Source organism: Eleutherodactylus coqui, chromosome 4, assembly GCF_035609145.1.
Source record: "Eleutherodactylus coqui strain aEleCoq1 chromosome 4, aEleCoq1.hap1, whole genome shotgun sequence".
Taxonomy (NCBI): Eukaryota; Metazoa; Chordata; class Amphibia; order Anura; family Eleutherodactylidae; genus Eleutherodactylus; species Eleutherodactylus coqui.
In genome coordinates this window covers 276,220,682-276,235,378 of record NC_089840.1, presented here as the reverse complement: position 1 = coordinate 276,235,378, position 14,697 = coordinate 276,220,682, and the positions used below count along the sequence as shown (strand labels likewise).

Here is a 14,697-nt window from a genome sequence, read left to right as displayed (position 1 = left end):
AGGACTTCCCTCCAGGTGCGAGATGTCATGGGCCCAGGGGTGTGAGATTCTTCTTGAAGTTAAGGTTGACTCTAATCTACCAACTGGATCTTGGTCCAATATTTTCAACTATGCAGTTATATCAACACCTTAACCCCAAGATCATATTTAACAGTAGATCTTACCCCTTTTGAGAAGCTATGTATCGCCCCTGTTGCACCTACATATGCGATTGCTACAATATGAACAGACTGAGAGCTTTGAACTTAGCTGGGTGGGGACATAGGTGAGAGAGCATTGGGTAGGGCATTTTCTGTAGAGCTCTGGTCTAAATCCTATATACTGTCCCTTAAAATGACTATATCAAGTAGGCTACAAGAGCTCAACTTTAAAATAGTCTCACACTTGTACAGACCCCAACCAAACTACACAAAATGTTTCCCTCTGTATCAGAACAATGCTAGAGGTACTGATCAGACTCTGGTTCAATGTTGTACATTTGGTGGCAGTGTCCGCTTATAGCTCCCTTATGGAAGGACTTCTCTAGGTTATATTGGGCAGTATGCAGAACCTCAATTGATATCACCCCAGAGATGGCACTTTGTCCATGTTCCCGGGATCAATATCTAAAAATAAAAAAGTATTGTTAGGACATTTTATCATGGTAATGTGACAAATCATTCCCAGATACTCAAAACAAAGTAATGCAATCCTTAGAATAGCATGGGTAGAAGCAATTGATGCCATAAAACATATGGAGCAACTAAGATGCTCTGATCTTGAAAAGGAATTTACAACTTTCTACACCACCTGGGTAGTATGGATAGGTGTTCAAGACTCACCATCTCTCTCTAGCTGGCTAGCAAACGGAATTGTACAGTAATAGGAGATACTCCATCTATACATCTATTTAAGCACCCAATAGACCATCCCTGTTCATGACTCGTGGTCCACATCTTCAAAGCTGCTGCTTCTTTTATTTCTTCTTCCTTTTCTGCTTCTCTACTCTTCATTTTCCTTATTCCTAGGTACCCTGCTATATTACCTTCCCCCTCTACCCCACAACACTTTTTTTATTTCTTTTTAAACTTAGTTACTTGGTTTCTTACTTTAATTTATGTTTGGATTGCATGCAGGCAAGCAACGGGAGAATAACACCATAGGCTGAGCCCATTCCGGTTATCACAACCAGGGCCTCAGGTATATTCATACTTGAGAGGGATATTCGGAGAGGTGGCATATGTCACCAACAAAATCACCAATTTACATGAAAATTTGAGTCAATTGTTATTAAGCAAAAGACAATAGGACAAGTTAAACAATTTATTTCATCACAACTTATGTTAAATCTTTGATACTTTATTGTATTCGTGTTTCTTGTATTACCCTTAAAGTTTCAATAAAAATCTTTTGAATACAAAACATTTCTCACATTCTTAACGTGAAAATGAATTCTCTCTTGTTTGAATTCACAGATGAGTAAGAGTCGGTTTCTGCTTAAAATATTTTCCACAATCAGAACATGAATACGGCTTGTCATCTGTGTGAACTGTCTGATGTACAGCAATATGTGATTTCTGCTTAAAACAGTTTCCATATTCCTAAAATGAATTAGGCTTCTCCTCTAATGAATATGGCTTCTCCTCTGTGTGAATTTTTTCATGTTTCATATTTATGTGTGAAAGTTTTCCCATATTTAGAACATTAAAATAGCTTCTCTACCCTGTATGAATTCTCAGATGTAACACAAGACTTGATTTTTGGTCAAAACATTTCCCACAATCAGAACATAATCATGGCTTCACCCCTGTGTGAATTCTATGATGTCTCGCAAGATGTGATTTTCGGTTAAAACATTTCCCACATTCAGGACATGAATATGGCTTCTCCCCTGTGTGAATTCCCTGATGTAATACAAGACTTGATTTTCTGTTAAAACATTTCCCACATTCTGAACATGAATACGGCTTCTCCGCTGTGTGAATTTTCCAATGTAACACAAGACTTGATTTTTGGTTAAAACATTTCCCACATTCAGAACATGAATATGGCTTCTCCCCTGTGTGAGTTCTCTGATGTCTAACAAGAGTTGATTTTAGGTTAAAACATTTCCTACATTCAGAACATGAATATGGCTTCTCCCCTGTGTGAATTCCCTGATGTTTAACAAGAGTTGATTTTCGGCTAAAACATTTCCCACATTCAGGACATGAATATGGCTTCTCCCCTGTGTGAATTCCCTGATGTAATACAAGACTTGATTTTCGGTTAAAACATTTCCCACATTCTGAACATGAATATGGCTTCTCCGCTGTGTGAATTTTCCGATGTAACACAAGACTTGATTTTAGGTTAAAACATTTCCCACACTCAGAACATGAATATGGCTTCTCCCCTGTATGAATTCTCTGATGTAATACAAGATGTGATTTTCGTTTAAAATGTTTCCCACATTCAGAACATGAATATGGCTTCTCCCCCGTATGAATTCTCTGATGTAATACAAGATGTGATTTTTGGTTAAAACATTTCCCACATTCAGAACATGAATATGGCTTCTCCCCTGTATGAATTCTCTGATGTAATACAAGATTTGATTTTCGGTTAAAATGTTTCCCACATGCAGAACATGAATATGACTTCTCCCCTGTGTGAACTCTTTGATGTTTGACATCTGTTCTGTAATTTTTTTTCCGTTTAACAATCTGTAAAGAATCAGAAGATGGAACCTGTTTAGAAGGATCTGACGACAGATTTTTGCTATAAAGTACTGAGGATATATTTGTGATAATAGGAGTTTCTTGTATACAAGATACATATGTATCTTGTATGATACCAGGATCTTCCGCTTTCAAATCTTTTGATATCAGATGTCCGTTGGAGCTCCTGGTTTTGTCATCTGCTAAGAATAAAATGGATTTTAATATTTTTGAATATAACATTACAACTATACCAATAGCTCATGACATTTGTATATAAAATGCGCATACAAATTATAAGGCTGGTATTAAAACCTAAACACTAAAAGTTTTTCCCATTTACATGAGCCACAATAATTCGTAAAATGTGATTGTTCTCAGTAAGAGAAACAACGTAATCTTGTAGATTTGATACCTTTTAATGGCTAACAAAAATACATGATGAAATGATAGCGAGCTTTCGTACCAACGCAGGGTACTTCTTCCGGTTAGCCTGATCACTGGGTGAATTGCTTAATGTCGATGGATGACAGAAACTCCCATGTTTACATGCGGAACTGTTGAACCTTGACATATTGATTTAACCTCTTCAGATGCAGAACGGGTTAGACAGTGCCGTCCTCCTTGGGTAACATGAAGAGATTGGAATAGAACCCCCTGCACTGTTCTAAAGGGGAAACAGGAATAATTACACCCTGAGAGGAGAGAGTGTGTATCGCATTAGCCAAAGCATTGGACGATGAAGGAGAAATTTGAATTCTGTAACTGAAGAAGCAATCTTTGGGTCGGGCGGAAAACTATATGGCATGGCTCAAAGAGATGACTTCCCGAACAGATATGTCTGATACTTGATTGATTTAGGTCACTCTGAATGCCGTGGTTGGGGACAGCCATACACACAGAAGATTTAGTATAGGCGGACTTGGAGTATAGTGGCCAGGGACACCAAGACGGGCGCGGTTTGTAGGACAGCAAGGGTTTTTTGTTATCCAAGTTCCGGGGCCTGGAGCAGCAAAAGAAACAAAACTGAAGCCTTTTCTTCTGTGCAGAACCACACACGGCTGGCTTTGTTTTGTGGTAAATGAGAACTCTTACCAACAGTAGCTTCAGAAATAATATTGGCTAGTCAAGAATGGGTGATGAAAATCAGTGCCACCTGGGATAAGGACAAAGGAGAAGTAGTCCTCCAGCATCGCCATGGGCTGTAGCCACATGAGACATCACTTCCCTCCAGCAGGACCACCGCAGCGGTTTCCCAAGCTGTAAGGAGGCCTGCAAAAGAGGAGAAAATTGAACTGTCTCGCATAGGGAAGTCTTCATACAACCCAGGAATATGCCACGCGAAGGAGTATCTGCTAGGGGGCTTGGTATAGGTAGAGAGGTCTCGGTGGGTGGGGGGGTTTGGAAGTGAAGTGAAGAAAGGTGGTTGAAGTGCCGGTGGTAAGAAGAAAGGGAAAGAAAGAAAGGGAGGAGAGAATACTCACCTCAGTGGAGTGAATACTCACCTAACCGCCATAGACAGTAGAGCTCCGGGATTCTAAGCTAAAACTGATTAGCTGGTTTGTGCAGGAGGTGTGTAGCTGGTAGGAAGAGGTAACACTTTTTTTGCTTAGTGCCCACCTCCTAGTGGAAGTAGCTATACCCATGGTCTTCAGCTGTGTCTCCCAATGCAATGGGCGAGAAATAAAGTTGTTTTTTTTATTAGAATTATAAAAATCTAAAGTAAAATAAAAAAATCTACAAATTGGTATCACTGCATCCATAAAGGTCTACTTAGGTCTCCGTCAGAAAAGAAACAATAGGCAGTGGAGGAATTGCATTATTTTTGGTCACTACAAGTAAAAAATTGAATGAAAAGCTATCAAAAAGTTGTATTTTCCCCAAAATGTTAGCAATGCAAACTATAGTTCACCCTTGAAAAAGCGAGCCATCACACAGTCCTATCAATGGAAAAATAAAACAAAAATAATGTGGATAAAATATAGCGTTAGAAAGACATTTTTTCTAAGAAAGGTATTTAACTTTTAAGCATTACTACATATAAAAGAGCTGTATGAATTTAGTATCACTGTACTCGTACTGACCCTCAGAATAAAGACATAATATAATTTTTACTGCACCATGAAAACCGCAGAAATGATCCCCCACCCCAAAGGGGTGCAGCTGTGGTGCTTTTCCCACTTCACCCACTTAGAGATTTTTAAAAGCAACGCAAGTTCATGTACCTTATGGAAACTAAAAAAATAGCAAGAATAAGTTTTAAAAATGTTACTAATTATTAAAATAAATAATAAGTAATAAAAGTTTTTAAAAAACACCCCTTTTGCCACATTTATAATAAAATAATCTAAATAATATAACAAAAATACATATTTGGTATTGCTGCGTTTGTAAAAGGCCGACCTTTCAATGTATCGCATTATCTACCTTGTACAACGAACGTCATCAGAAAAAATAAATTGAATTTTGCTTCTTTGGTCGCCCCGTCTCCAAGAAAAAATGTAACAAAAAGCAATCAATAAGTCGTATGTATTCTAAAATGTTACTAACAGCAACTCCAGGACGTCTCGCAAAAAATGAGCTTTGCACAATAATGTCGACGGAAAAATACAAAGGTCATGGCTTTCAGAAGATGGTAAGAGAAAATAACATATAAAAATTAAATATCTTTGAAAAAATAAAAAGAATACAAAAAAACGAAACAAGACGCACTCAAAGATGACCGAATTTCATTTTTTTTCCCATTTCACTCCACTTACAATTTGTAAAAAGTTTTTCAGTACATTATATGATATATTAAATAATACCACTAAAAAATATGACTCATCCTGCAAACAGCAAGCCCTCAGACATACATGTCAGGGTTAAATAATAGAGTTACAGGGGCGGAGCCTGACTATGCAGGAGTAGGACGCACGCTGCCCAGGCTCCTGCTGCTATCACTGGCAAACTTACCCCACTGCAGACCGAGAGCCGAGAGAAACCCCAGGAGACGAGATGGTGAAGAGGAGATGCAGCGGGAAGATGCCGGACGCCGCTGATGAGGACCCGCCGACATTCCAGCGCTACTTCGGGAGCCGTGGCTCCCCCATCTAAGATGGTGCCGGAACATGTGTGCGCGGCGCTGAATACTGCCAACAGCGGGGGAGAAGAACACAGGGCAGCAGAGGAGGCAGGAGCTCCGGAGGCCGGCAGGACAGAAAAGTAGCATGAGGCTGCAGAATTCTCATCTCCCCGGTGCCCCCCCCACAGCATACCACAGGGTCTGAAACCGCAGTATAAGGGGGGAGACTCCCTTACACATAGAGCCCCGTCCTCCCAGCCCTCCCCAGCAAGGGACTGTGATCACCCCAGACCCCCAAGAGGCAAAATGGGTGACGACCAGGGCCCCAGTCCAGTAGATACTGAAGCTGGCAGCGGCAGTTCGCAAGAGGGGAGACGCAACACCACACAAAAATCCCGCAGGAGCACCATCATTGCGGCCAGGCCTAAAACTCCCAGACTCAATCCACAGATCCGAGACCCCTCGTCAGAGGACTGGAGGAATCATTTGCACGCAATTCCGACCAAAAGCGATTTCCAGAGGTTGGAGGCCTCCCATAAACAAGCTCTGTCCATGCTGCAACATGAGGTCAAACAAGTGGGCAATCGGCTAAGCTCAGTGGAAGAGTCACATGAGAAGGTTCTTTCTACACTAGACGCCCATAGCCAAGCGATCAATGCAAATGCTATACAGATGGCGGACATTTTGACCCACATTAATGATATTGAAAACCGTCACAGGCGAAACAACCTGCGCCTGAGGGGTTTATCAGAAGAGATCATGCCGATGCAATTAGAGGAGTGGGCCCGGAACTTTTTCGGCTCCCTGCTACAAAGGGGACCTGAGAGCCCGGTTGAGATTGACCGTATACATAGGACTCTAGGCCCTAAACCAGACAACCCAAATAGACTGCGAGATGTGGTCTGCCGTATCCACTATTTCAAGGATAACAAAGCCATAATGAAAAAAGCCTGCGAAAAGAAGGACACAATAACACACAACGGAACCCCCATACAAGTGTTCCCAGATCTGGCACAACGTACGCTGCAACTATGTAGGGCAGTGCGACCGATCTTGGATGAACTGAAAGCAAACCATATTCTTTATAGATGGGGGTACCCGTTTCAACTCACAGCAACAAGAAACGGGAAAACGGCTTCCTTTAAATCACCAGCAGATCTACCAGGGTTTCTGGGAACACTAGAGTTACCTATGGTGGCGATCCCAGATTGGCCATACGTTCTGGCTCTACCTATTGGGGCCCCAAGAGAGCCAGGCAAGAGGTTAGACACCACAAATCCAGGCCTTCTGAGACCAACAGCAGGGCAAAGCGCTGATCGTTTGGCATAAGTGTTGCCCTGGCGATGGAAGAGTTATGGACTTAAGCCATAGCAATATGCAAGAAACACATAATTGACTCTAACCACCGAATATTGCTAGGCCCCACGGGCGGAACTCTTTGGCTGGAGGGAGGGGGGCCACCTGGGATAGTAGCATAGTTTCTCAAAGATTTTCAAACTGCATTAAGGTTGGATAAGTAACATAGTAACATAACATAGTTCGTAAGGCTGAATGAAGACAATGTCCATCTAGTCCAGCCTGTCTAGCTTCCTTTTTTGTTGATCCAGAGGAAGGCAAAAAACCCCAAGAGCAGAAGAAAACCCCAAGTGTTCTAGTTTATGCAAAACGTAATTTACATAAGCATATCAACAATTTACTGTTTGGTTTGCCGGTGAGGGCGGTAGGAGGGGGTTCTCTCTACTGCCCGGTCTCTTCACCCCACGGGATGGACGATGCTTTTGTATCGTCTGCCCAACCCTAGGTTGGTTTCCCACTCTGCTAGACTGGAGATTCGGATTCCAATCGACAGAACAACGGTTTTCTGTCACCCACCTCTACTTCACACCCCCTTTACCTCTTTTCTTTTCATTCTTGGACCTATGCCTTACTAATTTCTCGGATGCGGCCCACCCCCGGAGCTACCCACCCAACCAAAGATACTACACCATGGCTAGTTTGACTTTCTGTTCATATAATGCCAGGGGAATGAATGCACCAGCTAAACGGGGCCAGATCCCGGCACATATGCACAAGAAACAGGTCATCATAGCCTTCTTCCAGGGTACAGACTATAAAGCAGGTCAAGTCCCAAAAGGAAGTAATAGATATTATTTTAGTTGGTATCATAGTGTACACCCTGACAAGAGAATTTGCGGAGCATCGATCACAATACATAAGACCCTCCCGCATAGAGTATTGGCCTCTAAAACAGACAGCGAAGGGAGATTTATTTTTCTAAAGCTTGATCTGGGAGGACATATATTAACAATTGCCAATGTTTACTCTCCAAATTCTGGACAGGTCTCGTTTGGCTGCCGTATTCTGGGAGAACTGGCGCGGTTCGCCTCTGGCTCAAGGATAATCCTCGGCGGGGAACTCAACCTCGGCTTGGACCCAGAGCTGGATGAATCTTCGGGTAGGTCTGGACCTTCCTTGGCGGCCTTGCGTAGACTGCGGAGACAGTTGGCGGAGCTGAGACTCGTTGACCTCCGGAGGATTCTCCACTCGGGGGTTAAGGACAACAGCCACCACTCAGTGGCCCACAACAGCTATGGGAGGTCAACTGGAGCTCTCATCTGTTGCTCTTATCCACAGTTCATACAGCTAGTAAGGTAACAGAGCACAGGAGCTTTTAGAAGAAAGTATTCCCTAAGGACAACAGCCACCACTCAGTGGCCCACAACAGCTGTGGGAGGCTTGATTAAATTTTTAATTCACATGATCTCCTGGACCTAGACCCCAAGTGTTCTATGGGCAGTTTCATATGGTCGGACCACGCACCTGTCTATGGAGCACTCCTGGGGCAGGGAAAAATAGGGGACCTGAACTCCTGGAGTTTAAACGACAACCTTTTGAGCAACTCGTGTTGTCTACAGGAGGTCAGACAGACCATTGAGACCTTCATAGATATACATAGTACGGACACAACACCTCCAACAGTGCAGTGGGAAGGCCTCAAGTGTGTACTGAGGGGGGTCTTCATCTCCCAGGGGACACGCCTTAAGAGGGATAGGACGGGTAAACTGTCAAACTTGATCTCCCGGTTGGACAGGGTGGAGCAAACCAACAAAGCGAAACCAACATTCATGCAATCTCAGATACATGTTCCTTTCTTCCACAAGCCATGCAGGCTACCATCACTGTATTACCCAAACCTGGTAAAGACCCAATGGCGTGCAAGCACTATTGCCTAATCTCCTTATTAAATATCGATACGATAATCTTCGTGAAAGTTATTGCTACACGCCTAAGACCATTGACCCGGGAGATGCTTAACAGAGATCAAGTAGGGTTTGTCCCTGGACGGGAAGCCAGGGACAACACTATAAAGACACTCTCCCCGATAGAACGGGCGAAGGAGGCAAACCACCACTATGCTTGTTCTCGGTTGACGCCGAAAAGGCTTTCGACCGAGTCAACTGGTCGTTCTTAGAAACAGATAGGATTAGGCAACAGATGCAGGCAATGGATTATGGCCCTTTACAACAAACCAACTGCTCAGATAAGGGTGAATGGCTCGCTTTCCAACCAATTAGCATAAAGAATGGAACACATCAGGGATGCTCCCTATCCCCGACACTGTATGCATTGGTAATGGAATCGCTAGCCAACACCATTAGGGAGAACAAAGAAATAATGGGCTATAAAGCTACTAGGAGCGAACACAAGGTAGCTATATTCGCGGACGACCTGTTGATTTACATGACAAATCCCAAAATGGCCCTACCCGCCATCTTACACGAATTTGAAAAATATAGCCGGGTCAGCAATTTCAAAATCAATATGACTAAATCAGAGATATTAAACATCACACTCCCTGCAGAGGATATCACACAACTAATATCCAAGTTCCCCCTAAAATGGCGAAAGGACCAAATAAAATATCTGGGGGTGGTCCTATCCTCAGATACGGGGAAACTATATGGGTTGAATTTTGAACCTATTCTCACATCCATTACAAAAGACCTAGATAAATGGAGAACATTGAACCTCTCTTTCTTGGTAGAATTAATACGCTCAAAATGAATGCCCTACCCAGACTCCTCTATCTTTTCCAAACGTTACCCATACAAATACCCAAAGACTACTTTATTAGATTCCAAAAAGCAGCAACCCGCTATGTATGGAAAGGATCTAGACCATGTCTCAGCTATAAACTGCTGACACAGCGGAAGGATAGAGGGCGATTGGGACTCCCGGACCTACGTCTATACTATAGAACCGCAATATGCAAAGTAGTATTTGACCTGACGCGAAAAGACCCTACGGAACATTGGGTAGAACTAGAACGAACAAAAAAACAAGTAAAAGGGCTATTCTGGCTAAAGGGAGGATTAAGTAGATGGGACATCAGGGTATTCCCCTTAATGTGCTCAATACTGAAAATCTGGGATGGCTTCGCAATCATGTCTGGACTGGTAAGGCTACCAGGGCCGTGGACACCCCTGACGGGGAATCCGGACTTCCCACTGGGAGACACCGGATTACCCCTGCTGGAGGGACTGAGACTGCAATGCCCTACAGTGCGTGACATCATGGATAAGGAGAGAATACGGGAGAGGGGGGACAGTGGGCAGGTGCGTGGTTCCAGTACCATCAGATTGCTCATTACATAAGAACCTTGGGACCGACAACCAAATTGACACTACCCTCAACCCCCTTTGAGGAGCTATGTGAAGCACCTCAGAAAAAGAAGGGAGAGGTCTCCGCTGTCTATGGCATCCTGGTCGCCGAGAGGGCCGGGACCCAGGAGGAGGATTCAGGAAACCTTGGGAGAAGGAGCTGGGGCGAGCCGTGCCAGAGGAGAATTGGGTGAAGGCTCAGTGCTTGATGCACAAGATGACAGTGTCAGGTAACCATCAAGAACTAAACTATAAATTGCTCACACGATGGTATCGCACCCCGGTACGATTAGCCAGATTCTACCCAGGAGTTTCCGACTTATGTTGGAGATGCCTGACGGAAACTAGGACACTCACACACATCTGGTGGTCATGCCCTCAGATTTCATCTCTTTGGAAGGCAGTCAAGGGACTACATAATGTCTTGAGCGGAGTTTCTCTAGTCCTCACTCCCGAAATTGCTCTCCTGTCAGTCCTACCGGGGCCAATAGGGATAAACAAGAAAATAATTCTTCGATTCTTTCTTAAGATAAGCCATATGGAGGAGCTAAGAGCGGGAGATGACATTAAATACGCAGCTTTTAATGCGATCTGGGAACCATGGCTGACCTTTCGCAAGTCAGCAGACTTTGACGGGTGGCTTCAGAGGGATGAGTTGCCCGTTCGGTAATGAGCTCTGGCACTAGTGGGCGCATCGAGGCACCACAAGTTTTCTCTACTTCTCTACTTTCTCACTCTTTTTCCACCATCTTCCCCTCCCCCCAAATCTCTTTTCATAACCCCCTCTTTTACTTCCCCCCCCCCCCCATGATTAGATTTATTATCATTTTATTCAAAGTTTTTTCTGGTCCTGACGGACACCACGTCCTGGTCTATACCCGGGGCGGGGTGGTCGTCGGCTACTAGATTATAAGTATTGTTATGCTTTTTCATTGTTGGTTTCTCATAAGATAAGAATTAAGAAGCAACGTTAGATACTAATACTAACTCATTTTGAGGGCAATATCGAAGATACCATGAGATATCTATTGCATAATACAAGATCAGATGAGCAGTATATATTAGTTTAAGTTGAATCTCCATAAGCCATGAAGAAATTCGAATAATGCACCTCAGTTTGACATGAATAGACAATGCTGTAAGATGTATGTTGCGAATAACTTTAATAAAATACTTTTTGAACATAAATAATAAAGTTATGAGTTTTCAAAACGGGAATGAAAAAACAAAAATGAAAAAAAAGGGCTACCTCCTTAAGGGGTTAATATAGATTTTTTTAAAAAGCTGCTATTTGGAGTCTCCATGAGCCGGACTGAAAGTTTTACTCTTCATGTGATTTAAATGTTCTTTTAATTCTTTGAGTAGCGAATAATGAAAACAATGCTAAGATTGTCTTTGGCTGAATAAGGGAATATACAGCTGAAACCCCGACAACACAGACTCTTCCCCACATGTAGTCTCACCTGGGGGGTCATCTGTAGGGATTACCTCCTTACACGGCTGATCCCCCCTCACATGTGTCTCTGGAGCATCAATAGGGATTGGATCTTCCTCCAGTTTCACCAGCTGTGAAATAAATAGTGTAAAAGTCATCACACAGTTGGAGAAGTCGTGTGGGAGGTTTTATATGGCCAGAAAAGGTCATTAATTAGTATGAGGAGCCGGAATGACATGACAGCAGTAGTGATCTGGGCCAAATAGCTGCAGGTCTCCTGTATAACTCCAACCTGTTGCTTCTTTATTCCAACCAGAAGTCTCCAGAACCAGAAAATAGTGATAAGATGCGGAGATCTAATGTCTGCGGTCGGCTGTAATCCTGCCATCTCCAGCTTTCTCATTACACAAGTATCAGTCGTATAATAAGACTGAACACAAGACCTTCCCAGCCGTCCTACAGACCAGAGGGGAGATTTCATGAGACCTTCTCTCCATCTACCTGATCATCCTGTGGAAGAAGAGGACTGGGACATCTCTCCGCTGCTGTTCTCTTACTGGATCTACCTGCAGAAAACACAGACAGCCATTGAATTCATTCTCTACATCTATATATATATATAAAGATGAAAGTCCTCACTGACTCACTGACTGACTCGCCACTAATCCTCCAACTTCCCAATGTCGTAGAAAGTTGAAATTTGGCACAAGCATAGATTATGTCCAAAATAGGAAAAGTTATTGGGTCCCAACTCGATTAGTCAATTCTAAGTGCAAAAAAATGTAACGTCCAAATTTTACGTACGGAATCTAATTCGCTCACTTCTCAATGTCATAGAAACTTGAAATTTGGCACGAGCATTGATTATGTCATAAATAGGAAAAGCTAATGGGTCCCAACTCGATTATTCAATACTAAGCGCAAAAGATTTAGCGTCCACATTTTATGTACGGAATCTAATTCTCTCACTTGAAATTTGGTACGAGCATTGATTATTATGTCATAAATAGGAAAAGTTAATGGGTCCCAACTCGATTATTCCATTCTAGCCCAAACAATTTAGTGTCCAAATTTTACGTACATAATCTAATTCTCTCACTTCCCGATGTCATAGAAATTTGAAATTTGGCACGAGCATTGATTATGTCATAAATAGGAAAAGTTAATGGGTCCCAACTCGATTATTCAATTCTGAGTGCAAAAGAATTAGCGTCCAAATTTTATGTACGGAATCTAATTCTCTCACTTCCCAATGTCATAGAAACTTGAAATTTGGGACGGGCATTGACTATGTCATAAATAGGAAAAGTTAATGGGTCCCAACTCAATTATTTAATTTTAAGCGCAAAAGAATTAGCGTCCAAATTTTACGTACATAATCTAGTTCTCTCACTTCCCGATGTCATTTTATATAAAGGAAACGTCGCATGGTTACCTCCCATGGTGTTTCCTGGCTAACGCAAAGAACCATGCAAAATGGTGAACATATTTTTTTCCTCGGTATTTCTAAAGTAATCAAGACTTCATAAGATTTTCCATGTAAACACCAGATAAACACCAGTACCAAATCCACTCAGGCAAAGCCGGGTATATCAGCTAGTAGAAATAATAAAGGCCGTGTGGATTTAGTCCTGTCTATTACCTGGTGATGGGGGGGGGCTGGTGGTCCTCCATCATGACGTCCGTGTACAGATCCTTGTGTCCTTCTAAATACTCCCACTCCTCCATGGAGAAATAGACAGTGACGTCCTGACACCTTATAGGAACCTGACAACACAATGATACCGTCATCACCCATACACGTTATACCACCATAGCGTTACTGTATAATTTCCCAGCATTCCCAGCAGCATCACCTCTCCAGTCAGCAGCTCAATGATCTTGTTGGTGAGTTCTAGGATCTTCTGCTTATTGATCTCCTCCAGTATCAGGGGGTGAGGTGGAGGCCCTATGATTGGGCTCAGGGGACTTCTCCATCCATCAGATACCGGGGCCTGACAGCCATCACTAGTCTTCTTCACTACCGTGTAATCCTGCTTATGGGGAGATACATCCATAAATATCACTGCAGACATTTCTAGAGTCCTTCATGTCTCCAGTTATGGCCAACAATTAGTAAGATTCTCCTCACATCTGTGTTCATCATCTCTGTTGTTCTGCTCAGTAACAGGAGCAGAAGAACAAAATGATCAGAGTTTTGGTTCTGTTTGAGGACAGACAATAATGACCCCCAACAACCTCCAATTGCCTTATAGTAGATCTGTTGGGTTTCCATCATTCTACCAGAACAACCGGCTCTATTATTTTCCCGGCATTTATGATGAATGACCAGAGACTGACATAGATGAGAATGATGGAACGTGACGTCATCTCCAGAATCTCTCACCTCTCCTGTAAACTGGAAGAGTATCTCTAGGGTGAGGGTGAATATACCCTCCGCCATCTTGTCCCTCTTCCTATCCATTCTTGTCGAGTCAATCAGGAATATTATCTGATATAGAAGATATCAGCTGAGGATCCTGAACGGAGAGAAGACGAGACAATGTAAGCCACTCCAAATCTCTGGATTATAGGGGATTCAAAGACGGCTATAAATAAGGGTGTATTCACACCGGTGATTTTCAGTACGATTTCTGTGTGTTGCGAGATGAACAGAAATCACACATGAAAAGAGCCATTATTTTACATGAGTGATTTTTCTCTGAGAGCTTGAGATAGAGAGATCGCAGCTAATTTTGGCCCGGTATCGCTCACTATTTTCTATGGAACTGAAAACAAAGTTGCCGCACACTGGCGTGCTGTGTGATGTTTATGGTTCAATATATATTTTATTGAAAATACATTAAAATTACAGAATAC

At 42.7% G+C, this 14,697-nt stretch overlaps 1 protein-coding gene and 1 pseudogene across 1 annotated transcript; both read right to left on the bottom strand.

Annotated features, from left to right (window-relative positions):
* Nucleotides 1–1,334: 1,334 nt before the first annotated feature.
* On the bottom strand, nt 1,335–13,280 carry LOC136626711 (zinc finger protein 300-like; annotated as a pseudogene).
* A 182-nt stretch (nt 13,281–13,462) lies between these two features.
* LOC136624483 (gastrula zinc finger protein XlCGF66.1-like) lies at nt 13,463–14,345 on the bottom strand. The gene is made up of 3 exons (XM_066598466.1): nt 14,225–14,345; nt 13,695–13,874; nt 13,463–13,605 (listed from the first exon to the last, which is right to left on the bottom strand). The coding sequence occupies exons 1-3, from the start codon at nt 14,300–14,302 to the stop codon at nt 13,477–13,479; spliced, it is 387 nt and encodes a 128-aa protein (XP_066454563.1). The 5' UTR covers nt 14,303–14,345; the 3' UTR covers nt 13,463–13,476.
* Between the last annotated feature and the right edge of the window lie 352 nt (nt 14,346–14,697).